We start from the raw sequence: 13,427 nt of genomic DNA, 5'->3' as shown, positions 1-13,427 counted from the left end.
TATTTTTTATATGCTACGTACTGAGTTTGTTCACAAGAGTCGCCAAAACACCCCCTTCAATTGTTGTTTCCCACAGTGCAATCCTGGTTCTCGTGATCTCTTCCACCAGCTGTTGCCGCCGCGCCTTGGCACGAGCGAGGACGTTGGCCTTGACAGCATTTCCCAGAATTGGCTGGGTGGGCAACATCGAGAACTCCACATCTTTCTGACCCAGCATACCCTCTGAACCATACCCTTCACCTTGTGCCTTTGTTGAGCAGGATGTTTCGGAGTGCGCGACGCCACATACCTTGACCGCCTGGTTGATTCATGAGAGCCAAGGCCTGACCGCTCATACTTGCCATTGAGGTTGCTTCAAGAAAAGAGAGGGCGTCCTTCTCCGTCTCCGTCCACGCCGATAAGTGGTCGACTACCTCCCTCTGTTTACCCTTATCCACATGAGGTGCCGGTATACTTGAAGTTTCGCCTGGGACGATGCCAAATTCACCAAACCCACCTTCCGACAAAGCAGGAGTAAAGACCTCGGACATAAACGAACTCGACGAGGGTATTGGAGAGCCCACCAGAGATGGACAGTCAAGCGAGGCAGAGTCCAAAGACGCGACATTCGACGTTGACAAAGCGAGCAACACAGGGTCGATGAGAGAATCGTCAACCAACGTATTATTTACGGGAAGCGGGGCGAAATCCAGGTCCAGAGAAGGTGTACTGATTACGGATTGGCCAGCAGCAGGCTGCATTGCTACGTCCTGATTGGGGAAAAAACCCTCGGCGGGCGCAGGGAAGGTCTGGAATATGTCCATCCAACTATTGAAGAGACCAGGATCAAAATCAAGCAGAGGGTCATTTGGATTTGGTGTACTCGCTCCGCTGTCCAACATCAATGGTTCGCTCAAGGGTGCTGATAGTAGCGAGGACAGAAGTTTATCCAGCGGGTCCACTGGAGGAGGATGAGGAATCGGTGGTCGTGTGGAATTGCTAGCATCAGCCAAGACCTCCGAGTTTATAGGTGATGGGACACGATCGATGTTGTAGTGTTTATTGATCGCCGCAAGCTCTGCCAGAGTTGGAAGCTGTCGCTTTACGACGCGATTTTTCAGCGCTGCTCGCTTCGTCGCACTTTTGATGAGACTGAGAAGGTCGGAAATCAATTTCTTTCCCCGCTGCTTCGCCCAATCAGCTTGATAACTTTCCGGACCCTCGCCTTCGTTGAAAGGAAACGGCACATCCCAAAGATGCGCGCCAGCGGGAACATGCCGCAGTTTGCGCCGTTTCTTCCCACGCTCATCTGTTGGAGTTGTAGACCGCTGTCGAGGGGTGGCCGAAGTGAAGGTTGGACGAGTTGCAACAAATTTCATAATGTCGTTTAGAACATCGTACACCTCGTCCTGCTCGACGAGGGCTTTGATTATATCCCGAGTGCTTGGAGGAGAAAGGTGGATGACATCAGCATCGGATGGTTGCACACGTGGACGCAATTGCCGACGCGGTGTCTGGGGAGTAGGAGGCGGGTCTTGGATGACAATCGGATTAGTGGAAGTTGTGCCAGGGGGGTCAACAGGTTTGACCACAAGTTGAGATGGACGTAATCCGGCAACCACGCCAGCAGTGCCAAGTAGGTTAATCTGGCTCCGAAGTAGATTGGGTGGAAGAGGTTCGGAGGGGCCCGGTAGATATATCGGAGGAGGCGTGGGTCGTCGAGAAATAACTCTGACTGGTGGTGATGATGGGCCTTCGATTGGCTCTGAATGCTTGGGTCGTCGAGGGGTAATTTTGACTGGTGGCGGTCTTGACGAAATTGGAGCAACCGAGGCATTTCCTCGAGCCTCTAACGGCTGGGCCGGAGGTCGAGGAGCATCGCTCAACGACAAGGCTAATGGATTGACAGGAAGTTCAGAAACATTTTGGGAACCAGTAAGTGCAATGGTCCCCACGTTTTGTGTAGAAGAATTCCAATCGATATTTGCAGTCGCGCCAGGAAGAGCCAAGGCAGGCGATGGTGACCTACCTCTGGTTGGACTTGGCGGAGGAGAGCCAAAGAGGGATTCTGAGCCATCCATGCTGGTCTCTGAGTTGGAGTAAGGATGGATAGAGGATGTAGGTTTGAGTTAATGCACCTTAAGCGACACAGCTTCAGGAGTCCTTCGATGAGTCGATGGTGGTCAAGAAAAAAGCAGTGTGATGCCTGGGTCACAGTGAGCAGGACCCTACTCTCTGACCCTCTCCACCTCTGTCGTCTCAATACGACTGGGATTTTCTTTGGCAATGGCATCCGTTTTTGAGCTTTCTTTGTTTTCATTGTCCCGTGAATGACGCTGTGACCATCGTGAAATGAATAGCCTCGGGGTTCCCTCTCACCTTCATGCTCTGCCAACACAGATTCCCTTTGCCTGTGAGCTCAACGTTCTCCACTGCGCCATCTAGTTTAATGTCCCCTAGGGTTCTCCGTCAACGTGCACTCTGGATACTGCTATCGTGCCCCTTCCCTCTTTCCTTTTCATCGTAGTGCTAGCGCTGCATTTCAACTTTCGAAAAGCCAAAACTGCAAATGAACCACGACTGAGACTGAAGAAATGGATCCACATTGCATATCTTGTCCTTGTTGCCGCACAGATTGCGATGACCCTCCTCGAGCTCATTCGTCTTGGCCTTGAAGACCTTGGCTATGGGCTTTTGCCTGTCAATACAATCGGACTTATCTGTGCATTTGCTGTTTTGTGGCGTGAACGCATTCCTGGCCGATCCAATGAAATTGTTCAGGTGCGTTGGCGTGTTGTTCCAATTCCACTGGTTGCTCAAGTTAGACAGATCTTCCTTGTCTATTGGCTACTCGAGCTCATAGTAATGGCCGTAAAGACAGCAAGGCTTCATGAGTTGGAGAACCTGAACCCGACAACCTCGAAGGACTCGAAATATCCGAGGTATGCGTGCCTTTCGCCGTGTCTCATCCAATATTGACAGCCTCAAAGCAGTGACTGGTTTCTCGATAACGCCGTGATGGTGCGTCATTCCAGACTCACAATGCTCGTTGATAACTTTGTTACTTAGCTTGGGCTGGACCTAGTTTTTGCTTGTTGTGAAATAGCGACCTTGGTGCTTTCCGCTCGGAAGCGACAGGAGTCATATAAACTGCAGTCGTATGTGTGAATTTGAATGTACTTGTTACAATGACATGCTGATCGAAAAAACGTTCCTTTGTCTCAAACCATCATCTCGCCCCACACCGTACCTCACACTCGTTTATGTCCACGCTCGCTGCAGCCCACTGTCGTTTCCCGTGCAAGCTGAAGCTTCCTCGTGATGCCGCATACTCTCTCTTTGGCGGTCCCTTCATTCTCGATGTCGGTCCTACAGTCAATGGCGAGATCATACACGTCCGTGTTCAACCTATAAACACTATCAGCGGTGAGCAAATCGTCTCGCCAGTCTTGCCCAGACTTATGACAGCACTCAGTAACGGCTCTTGTCATCAGCGTACTTCTCTTTGTCGCTTTCATGTGCTTCTATCTCTACCCACTCTTCCGTATGCGTCGCCAACGCACTCAAACTGTCAACAAGTCCTCTAGAGATGTCGAGTTTGGTCCTCCTGAAGAAGCTGACAAGAGAAGCCTCATGTTCTGGCTGTACTCCCGTTCCCGCGACCGCTTTTCGACGCACGATTCCCCCAAGCCCAAGGCTACAAGTCATACTCCAAGCCTGCGATACCAGACCTCTACGATACGCGGCTCGCTGATTCCTGACATGTCTACTCCAAATTTGACGCCACCGCCTCCCGCTTATGCCTCCCGACCAAGCAGCCCTCTTGCCACTGAATACCAAATTCTATCACGCCCGATGACTTCCCCTGGTTCTCCTCGTTCTATGACTCGTGATATCTTTCCAACTCGCAACCTCAATAATTTGGCTGTTCGACCATTTATGGGTCCTCGCTCAGTTTCGGCAAGCACCCTTCATCCAAGCGACGCCCAAAGGCATCGACCGTCTCGCGCAAGAGTCTATTCGGCGGGCGACACCAGCAGAAAGAGTCCGAGCCGAGTTCAGCATAGTGGGGGATCTGGGCTGACACCAAGTTTGGCGTCGCAAGGGAGACAGTTGACTCGCGCTCCTTCGTTTGATGTGAATACCCGCACTACAGGTCCGTTCTAAGAGTATATTTGTTTGTTTCTGGTAACCCCGCGTTTGGCGTCTATAAGTATCAACGATCACAATGGACACTGAGATTAGTACTGAGTCACAAATGGCTACTTTCCGTCCGCCATTCACTGAAACCGCCCTCGAAACATCACGAGTCAAGCTAGAGGTCTTCTCTCCCGCCGTACACAGCGAGGCGTTTTTCTCTATTGTGGGAGCTCACCACGGACTCCTCCGTTATTTCGCTATCGACTTCACACCCGAAATCCTCGAAACCTTTCTCGCTGACCCCGGTACAATCCTCTTCGCCATCATTGATAAGACAAGGCAAGACTCGTTTGCCGGAATTATCGGCCTACTACACACATCATTCGCCAACCTCTCGACTGAGATTGGGCCGGTTGTTATTTTCCCTGACTTTCAACGAACGTTTGTGGCGTCGAATGCAATCGGCTTAGTCATGCGCTACTGCCTCAATCTGCCGAGCGATGGTGGGCTAGGTTTCAGGCGCGTTCAATGGACGGCGAATGAAGAAAATACTGCGAGTTTACGAGCGGCAGAGAGAATGGGTATGAAAGTTGAGGGTGTGATGAGATGGAACTGGGTTCTCCCACCAGGAAGAGAGGGGAAACAGGTATCAAATGGACGAGGGGCTGGCTTGGGGCGACATAGTGTGTTACTCGCTGTTTGTTGGGATGATTGGGAGAATGGCGGGAAGGAGCTCGTTGATAAGATTGTGGAACGCAAATCATGAATCGCACTATCGGTCTAACGCAGGATTGTAAGCAGCATCGTCGTAAGCACTCCCAGTTCTGGGTGGTCGCCGAGGTGGGCTTGGAGGAGCCATCATCCCACCCCGATTCATTCCCATTGGCATTCCCATATGCCCAAAGTCCATACCCATACCTCCACCCATTCCCATTCTCGGGTCCATAGCTGGCATTCCCATTCTCGATGGTGACTGGCCCATGGCGTTGTTGTAATAGCCTGGCCCCGGGTTAAACGGTGGTGCCCCTCCGCCATATGGCCCTCGCATCGGACTGATATTCTGAGGAGGGTAGCTGCCATACCCGCCAGGATTAACATTGTTGTATTGTTGAGGAGGGGGAGGTGATGGAGGCTGGTCAAGCAATGCCATTTGCTGCACGTTTTGCAGTTGCAATTCCCTTTCCCTCGCACGCTCTTGTTCTCTTTCCCGATACGCCTGTTGGGCTTGCGCGTGTTGCTCTTGCGCTTGTTGCTGCTGTTTCCGCTCCTCGGCGTGCTCGACATCGCTTTGCTTTTTGACAGCGTCAAACAACGGTGTTGAGTCATAGTATAGTTCGGAGTATTGGTCGATATGGAAGCTGACAACAACAATGTTAGTTTGCATCGAGAGAGAAGGAGGATGCCCACGCACACTTGGGTGCCAACATCCCACTGAGGACCCCGCTCTGCCCTCGCTGTTATAAGCAAGGAATTCCATTCAGACGCGCTTTCCTGTCTCTGCTTCAGCGAGCTGGAAGTATTATAGAGTGTCATCCGTACAACAGCCTGAGCAATTGCGGCAGATGATTCGCTGTTTGGTTGAGTTGTGTCTACCCGAATTGCTTGTTTGCGAGCTTGTTGCTGAACTTCTCCACTTAGTTTCGCCCCGATCTTCTGTGCATTATGTCGGGGTACACGTATCTTTATTGACCGAGCAGGCCTCCCAGGCGCCATGGACGAAGAGAAGTAGCAGTTGTCACGTGTCTCATTGTCTCTCGTTACTCTACTCTACTTACTCTACTAGTGATAGCTGTTCTCTAATTGTGCGTTGCTGACGAAATGAGAACCTCCCGCACAGCGATACCCACTCGCTTGCTTGATCCATCTATACCCTGCAACACAAACACCCATTGTACGAAGTGCCGCCTGGGCTTTGGCCTCTTTCTGTCGCTCCTGTTGCTCTTCCATTCTACGTCGTTCTAGTTCTTGTAATCTCCGTTCCTTCTCACGTCTTTCTAGCAATTCTTGTAGGCGCAAGAGCTCCATTTTGCGTTTCAGCTCGTCTCTCTCGCGTTGCTCACGTGCTTGTGTGGCCAATCGTTCCGCCTCCGCTAATTCTTCCTTTCGACGCGCTTCTCTTTCCTCAGCCGCTTGGAGTTCCTTTTGAGCTTCAAGAATAGCCGCTTCACGCTCTTTTCTCGCGGATTCCTCTGCCTCCTTGTCTGCTTGGAGTTGGTTCCAAACAGCATCGGAAACTCCAGCATCTCGTCTCGTGTCATGAACCTCTAGTTCTGGCTCGACCTCGTCTTCGGCTGGCGGTTGCGCTGTTTGAGTAGTCGTGTTCGTCGAAAATGAAGGTGCAGGCCCTGCATCCTGAGTTTGAAACAGACTGACATCGAGTGACGGTTTGGGAGTGCTGAAATTTTCTCTAGAAGCAAGACGCTGCAGGTGTGACTGTAGACACTCAAGAGCCTTTTGCGAATCTAGCTGAATCGTTGCTTGATCAGGCTGAGCAGAACGCAGAGCAATACTGATCATAGATTTGGCAATGGTCTTCATGTCTCGTGCATTTCCCCAGCCTCGCAATTTGGACATCTGCCCAATCAATTCCATCATCTTGACTGCATTTGTGTCGTCGAGCTCAACCTGACTCTTCTGAAGGTCCATCTTGAGAACCTTTAGACATTGGGCTGGAGCCATATGTGGGAAGGGTAATTCCTCTGGGAAACGACTAGCAAGCCCGGAATTGACCGACAAAAGGCGATGCATGTCGTCAGTATAACCAGCGAGGATGACGACCAGCTTGCCATGGTATTTTGTCTGAGTCAGCAAACCAACAAGTTCGTCGATCGCTTCCTTCGCAAACTGCCCTTCACCGAGTCGATAAGCCTCGTCAACGAAAAGCACCCGACCCAGCGCCTTGTCTAACAACTTGGTTGTCTTTGGGCCGGTATGCCCGATATATTGCCCCACCAGATCTGAAGCGCCGCATTCAACGACCTCCGGTGACGATAGAAAGCCCATATCGTAATAAACCTGACCCATCTTCCGTGCAACCGTAGTCTTTCCTGTTCCAGGCGGGCCAGTGAAGACCCAGTTGGTCGGAATAAGAGCATGGACGTCTTGTCCTCGTTGTTTGGCGACCGCTGCAACAGCTTGATACTCAGAAAGTCTTTTGACAATATCCTCGCAGCCAATGACATCTTCGAATAGCTTGACAATATTCGTGGTCGCATTAAGATTACGAGCAAAATCCGGGTCGAAATCTTCAGGTTCAAATACCACGTCGCTGGACCTTTGCTCTCTCGGAATTTTGCGCTGACGAGCCTGGAAGCGTTGCTTGGCCAGTCCCAACATATTTTCGACTTCGCCTGCGTTACCAAAATTGGGTCGCATGCTAGCGCGCGAAAGCACGTCGATCGCAACATGCTTCGCTGCTGGTGAGGCGTCCAAATGCTGGCTTTTAAGTTTGAATTCAAGAACTTGGAGGAGTTCAGCTGAATCAAAGTCTTCGAATCGGAAAGGGGATTCAATGTTGAACCGTCGAGAAAGACCTGGATTGACGTTCTAGACGAAGTTGCCATCACAAAGCACATTTCGCAGAAAGAGATCATTACCTGGAACATCTCCACCATCTTGTCCTCATAGCCCAACAGGAGCACACAACGGTCGTCTCCAGGATTACTCTGAACTTCCGCGACGATAGTGTCGATTACTGCAGTTTTGAAGGGGTCCGCCTGACTCCCGCTTCCCCCTAGCCCGTTTCCATTATACAGCATATAAGCCTGTTAATTTGCTACCATCAAAGTTGGGTGAGCGAGAAGAGAGGTAGACATACCTCGTCGATGACTAATACTTTGCCTTCCGTACTGGCGAGGATTTGCTTCGTCTGCTGCTCCGAGCCACCGAGAACCGCCCCCACGAAGTCGGCTGGATTCTTTATAACAACTAAAGAAAGGTTCTGTATTCCTGTCGACTTTCTTACATGTTTGCGCACCTTCACCCTTACTGATCATACCAATGTCAGCGAGAATCTGTCCGTAGAGCTTGGCGACAGTAGTTTTACCTGGATTTCATCAGAAAAAAACGACTGCAAGGGAAATGCGGGGACCTGTCCCAGGGTTTCCGTAGAACACACGGTTGAGGGACACGTCAAGTGGGTTTTTCTCTTGGATTTCCCGTTGGTAATTTGTGCCAAGTATGTCCAACAAGGTTTGCACCGATTCTTTGACTGATTGTAGGCCGATTAGCTGCTGAAGACTCGTCCAGGCCTTGGATTCTTTGGTGGCGAGAGAGGGATCGGGACCAATAAGATCTACCTTGGTCAAAAATAGATCATCGGGCTTGAGACCTTCCGCTCGCTGTTTCGTTAGACGAGTTGCTTGTCGCTTTCTGATTTGCTGGAATACATTCTCTAGAGCACGGGCGTTACCGAAACCAGGAGAGCCTCGACCACGACCCAAACGCCGGACCACAACTCGTGCATAAAGCCCGTCAAGCCCATCTTCGACCTGAGCTCTGCCAGCAAATCTGTCATGGATAAGATGAGCGAAAATGCCCAGCAGTTCGGCATCGGTGTAGTCGGCAAATTTGAACTGATGTGGGACACGACTTGTGAGTCCGGGATTATGCTCGAAGAATTTCTCCATTTCCTTCACATAGCCAGCAAAAATGAAAACGATCGTCCCAACGTTGTTTTCCATCTCCGCCAATAAGAAGTCCAAGACCTCTGGTCCGCGGTGTTCAGCAAGCTGATAGGCTTCGTCGACGAAAACAACGCCGCCCCCTGCATTGAGGACTCCTTCGAGCATCTTCTTAGCACCAGCCACGCCGTCATTTCCCAGTCGTGAACCGGTTGTCTCGACAAATTCATTACCAGGAATGACTCCGACAGAGGCCAAAAACTTTGCATATTGTCGTGCAACCGTCGTTTTACCTGGAAACAGTGGCTTTGTCACTACACTGATACAAAACGGAGAATAGTTCGCTAACCTGTACCCGGATTGCCCAAGAACGTGATGTTGAAACGTTCCTTCTTGAGTGAGGTCCCTTGGCGTATCGAGGTATCTATCGTAGCCTTGATTTCAAGAAGCTGAGATTTGACTTCTTCGAGGCCAATCATTGCCATGATCGCATCGATAGATGGCTCGTTAGCACCTTCAATGTCCTTCTGCCTCTGCCACTCTAGAGATGAAGGTGAAATCGGAATCTTGAGAGTGTTGGGTGAAAGATCCTTGACGACCGGTTGGGGCGGTGCCGCTTCGGAGGTTGGCACACCGCTTACTGACTTGGATGGGTTGGGTTGTTGCGCCGGAGGAGTGGCAGGTGAGATGGGAGGTGCGCTCTTCTTCACACGCGGCACCGACATGCTCTTCAAATCGTTTTCTCGCTGTTCAAGGGTGCGAGCACGTTCTGCTTCAACTTGAGCCTCTCGTATTTCTTCTTTCTTTGCCGCTATCTCTGCGTCAATTGCCGCAAGTTTCCGCCTGTAGGCTAGTTCTGCCGCTTCACGCTGCTGCTGGAGGTCAAAGTCTCGTTTCGCCTTCGCTTCGGCAGCCTTTGTCTCTTGTTCACATTTATGACAGGTCAATGGTGGACCTTTGCCGCACTTCCAAGACCGAGCATGGCCCTGTGAACACTTGCTTTCGATGATATGACTACACTCCATCTTGGAATGATCAGACAGTTGATGGCATTTTGAAGGACACGGATGAATGCCGCAGTTGAGCATGGTTCCACTAATATACGATCAGAGCAATAGCGAAACGAAGTCACACATACCAAGGTTCCTTGCATCCCCCATCAGGGCTTTCCGTTTCGAACTCGCCAGGGGTCTTTAGGATGGAGGTGCGATCCGGATGACGTTCGCATTTAATGGGAAGGCCGTCATAGACATGTCCACCACTCTTCATCATGTCGAAGAATTTGGTCCACAATTCGTGGCCCTTTCGCGACTTGATGAACGTATCTGGGTTGCCTATCATGATGAAAGCATTACGAGGGCGGGACAACAGAACATTGAGACGCTCCGGAGCAAACATAAAACCAATATCGTTTCCAGCATTGCTACGAGTTAGCGACGTCACAACGATTTCACTCTCTTCGCCTTGGTAGTTATCTGGAGAGGAATTAATAAAAACTTTCAACGCAAAAGGCTGGATCATACCGATGGTTGCAATCCGTAGCTTTCCTCGTGAACCCTTTGCTGAAGCAGCAGGCAAAAGTCCTGCACGCACCAGATCGTAGGAGTCCAAGTCGTTCAGAACGGGGTCATTCTCCGCCTTGAGTACAGATTGAAGTTCTCCCAGCTGTCCGAGGTATGGTGTCAAGACCACAATCTTATCTGTTCCATAACCTTGCTGTCCGAGATACTTGACGACTTTCAAAACCATTTGAGCCTCGTAGTTGTTGCGCTTCGATGACTTCGAGCCCCAATCTGCCTGGTTCTGGATGTGTGGATTTTCATCCTCCGGCTTGTCATGGCGGATGAACACTAGATTATCGCAGACTCCGCGTAGGTTGGGTCGATTGAGTGTGGAGGCATCATCAATCAGATCGGGATACGTCAAAGTTCGGATCAAGTTCGAAATTTCCGGACGCATGCGATGTTGCTTCATTAGAGTGCGATGTGGATAGCCCTCAAGAACCAATCGCTCTGGATGATGTGTCAGCTATTTCTGTTTGACTGGCCTCACAAGTCACCGCGCACCAAACATAGACCGATTCAAGTCATAACCTTCGCCCTTCTCAATTGTAAGCTGGTAGTTGTTGACCTTGGGTCGGAGTTGCCTAAGATTTTCATTATTCAGAAAAGAATGACAACACAATGAGCATACATACTGGTGGTCGCCGATGAGGATGACTTGATTTGTTTGCTGTCCAAGAGCGGTTATCACGTGACTTTCCAAAATTTCACCCGCTTCCTCAACAAGGAGGACATCGACATTTACGTGACGAATGTCTCGCGCATACTTGGCTGCACCGGTTGTCGTGCACCCAATGATCTGCTTCGAGCACAGAATGGAGACGTCACGCTGGCGGAATGTCTGCTCGATTCCACGCTGACACTCGTTGAAGGCATCGCCAAGACGAGCGATTTCGTCTACCTGCTCTTTACGGATAGCATCTGTCCATTGTTCGATTTTGAGTTTGCGTGAAGCAGGGTCCATCTTCCAAACGGAGGTGGTAGCCAGTAGATTTTTGAAGACTCCTGCGTCGGTGCCCATCTCCCATCGATTGACAAGATACCATGGCTGAAGTTTCTTGCCGCTTTTCCCAACCTGACTCATCCCATCTTCCGACTTTGGGATCGTGAGCGCGTCAAAGAAGTCGGGCTCCTCAAACTCAAGGTAGGCAAGAATGTCCACGAAACGCTTCAAAAAGTCGGCATGGGTCCTCTCGAGTCGTCGGTATAAGTTAATGGCATCTTGTCGTGTGCGATCTATATTCTGGTGGTCTGCTCGAGTGAATCGAGTACCGCCACTTTGTCGATGTAAACTTAACCCTTCCGTCCGTGCTGTAGACTTGCCACCCAAACGAACAACTTTATCATCAGGTACTCCCATACCAAGTATGTCCTCGAGGAATTGGTCCAAAGCGTGATTAGTGTAGCAGACAACAAGGATTTTGCGGCCCGACTTTTCTAGAATTCGAGCGAGTAAAGCGCCGATGAAAGACTTGCCGGTGCCTAGAACGCCGTTAGACCAAGCCGCAGATGAAGCAAAATCACGTACCAGGTGGGCCTTGTATGAGAGCGACCTTCTGTGTGAGGCCGGCTTGCAAGGAGACTGCTTGTGATTCATCTAATACGATGGACTTGTTTAAGCCTAACAATGGCTTAAGGTCTTGTCGAGGATTTCGTTCGATTGCCTCAATGATGCTGTTCTTCGACAAATATGCTGGAGGCTCTAATGACTTGTTAGGTGACCAGCAGATGATTTCGCGAGCAAGAGGAAGTCCTCTCATCCCCTGGAGCACCTTGAGAACCGGCTCGTAAGAGAAGATGGCGGTGTCAATTTGAATGATCTTGATTTTGGGTTGAGGGAGCTGTTTGAGCCTCAGTAGAGTCTTGACCGTGCTCCTGCGATCAGGGAGCTGTAGCACAAGCTTCGGAGGCTTCTGGGCTAATCGTTCTTCATCCCGATGAATGGTTGGAAATGCGACAACCTGGTCATTGACAAGAAGGCATCTAGAGGAACTGTGAGGTATGAGGCAACGTGAACTAGTGACGTACACATATGCTTGATGCTTGAAAATATGTTTGTTCTCATCGACATATTTACGTCGGTCCCGATCGGCTACTTTGTGGAAGAACCAAAAGTCTGGCCGTGCCTCGAGGACTATGCCCCAGGCTGATAGTCGTTCGTCTGTCCCGTGAAATATGTCGCCCGAGAGCGAGAAACCCTCGAGAACAAGACCACGGTGACGGCCCTTCTTCTTGCCAAAGGCAATACTAAGCTCATCCTTAATTTCATAGAGCATGTCCTCTCGGAGGAGGCGAAACTGATTGTCAAGGCACTGAGCGGCGGCTTGACTTGGCTCCATCTCACCAAGAGGCCGATATCGTCGTATGAATGGAGGCTCAGAGGAAGCTACTTCATCCGCGGTGGGTAGAATGGCAATTTGGCGGAAATCAGCAAAGTCGTTATCGTGACGGCCGCCAGGATGGAGGTCAACATCCAAGTCATCTGGCGCTATGACATTGCAGGTATCGACGATATGTTTGAGCTGGTAGTTGATGCTTCTTGTTTCGTCGTCTTCGGATGTGCTCAATGTCGTCTGTAGGAAGTCGTTGCCGGCAATTTTGATATAAGGGTCTGCCAAGGCGCCTGGGAGTTTGCATAGCTGGAGCAAGAGCCACGCAAAAGCGCGCACTGCGGGGAATGCAAGTCGACCATCCTCAAAGGCGGCGACAAACCTGTCCCAGAAGATCGGGGGGTCGACAATATGTCGAAGCACTTGTTGAAGAAGTCTCCCACCGGCGATGGTTTCCAGTTCCGGTGCTTTGAGATAGTCGAGTATATGTGTTGCCTCCCCGTTGAAGAAAGAATCAGTGAGGTCAAACCTCATCGCTTCCCGGAATTCGTCAAGGCCGCCTTGGCTACCGACGATCTTGTTTATGCATGTTGCCGGATCCTGCTGATTTCTAATAGCCTGCAGAAACAGTGTGAAAGTGCCCTTTCTGAGTGGTGTCCCATGAAGAACGTCGTTAAAGAGCTTGTCGAGTCGTCGAGCACGCGCGTCGTCCATTGAGAGATGCAAGGGCGCCTATCGATTGTGAATGGGCGAAAGTGCGGTCAAAGAAGCTTCGTTATGGCACACACACAACG

At 50.6% G+C, this 13,427-nt stretch overlaps 5 protein-coding genes across 5 annotated transcripts; 2 read left to right on the top strand and 3 right to left on the bottom strand.

Moving 5' to 3' along the window:
- Positions 1 to 13: 13 nt before the first annotated feature.
- On the bottom strand, positions 14 to 2,060 carry MIND_00240300 (uncharacterized protein; the record flags this gene model as incomplete). The annotated part of the gene is made up of 2 exons (XM_037359286.1): positions 14 to 240; positions 290 to 2,060. The coding sequence occupies 2 exons, from the start codon at positions 2,058 to 2,060 to the stop codon at positions 14 to 16; spliced, it is 1,998 nt and encodes a 665-aa protein (XP_037224381.1).
- A 302-nt stretch (positions 2,061 to 2,362) lies between these two features.
- MIND_00240200 (uncharacterized protein) lies at positions 2,363 to 3,147 on the top strand (the record flags this gene model as incomplete). The annotated part of the gene is made up of 5 exons (XM_037359285.1): positions 2,363 to 2,392; positions 2,440 to 2,760; positions 2,809 to 2,921; positions 2,970 to 3,000; positions 3,049 to 3,147. 5 exons carry the CDS (start codon positions 2,363 to 2,365, stop codon positions 3,145 to 3,147), a joined length of 594 nt encoding a protein of 197 aa, XP_037224380.1.
- A 95-nt stretch (positions 3,148 to 3,242) lies between these two features.
- MIND_00240100 (N-acetyltransferase domain-containing protein) lies at positions 3,243 to 4,885 on the top strand (the record flags this gene model as incomplete). The annotated part of the gene is made up of 3 exons (XM_037359284.1): positions 3,243 to 3,405; positions 3,455 to 4,135; positions 4,194 to 4,885. The coding sequence occupies 3 exons, from the start codon at positions 3,243 to 3,245 to the stop codon at positions 4,883 to 4,885; spliced, it is 1,536 nt and encodes a 511-aa protein (XP_037224379.1).
- Positions 4,886 to 4,891: 6 nt separating this feature from the next.
- On the bottom strand, positions 4,892 to 5,832 carry MIND_00240000 (uncharacterized protein; the record flags this gene model as incomplete). Its single annotated transcript, XM_037359283.1, has 2 exons — positions 4,892 to 5,477; positions 5,531 to 5,832. The coding sequence occupies 2 exons, from the start codon at positions 5,830 to 5,832 to the stop codon at positions 4,892 to 4,894; spliced, it is 888 nt and encodes a 295-aa protein (XP_037224378.1).
- Positions 5,833 to 5,898: 66 nt separating this feature from the next.
- On the bottom strand, positions 5,899 to 13,347 carry MIND_00239900 (uncharacterized protein; the record flags this gene model as incomplete). The annotated part of the gene is made up of 12 exons (XM_037359282.1): positions 5,899 to 7,665; positions 7,716 to 7,883; positions 7,937 to 8,046; positions 8,096 to 8,164; positions 8,210 to 9,034; positions 9,091 to 9,836; positions 9,880 to 10,216; positions 10,265 to 10,753; positions 10,808 to 10,887; positions 10,939 to 11,785; positions 11,832 to 12,286; positions 12,332 to 13,347. 12 exons carry the CDS (start codon positions 13,345 to 13,347, stop codon positions 5,899 to 5,901), a joined length of 6,909 nt encoding a protein of 2,302 aa, XP_037224377.1.
- Between the last annotated feature and the right edge of the window lie 80 nt (positions 13,348 to 13,427).

This window comes from Mycena indigotica (assembly GCF_014461135.1).
Source record: "Mycena indigotica strain 171206Taipei chromosome Unknown Mind.scaff0002, whole genome shotgun sequence".
In the NCBI taxonomy this organism is placed as follows: Eukaryota; Fungi; Basidiomycota; class Agaricomycetes; order Agaricales; family Mycenaceae; genus Mycena; species Mycena indigotica.
Note: the sequence above shows the minus strand (reverse complement) of the source record. Positions and strands in the feature narration are given on the sequence as shown.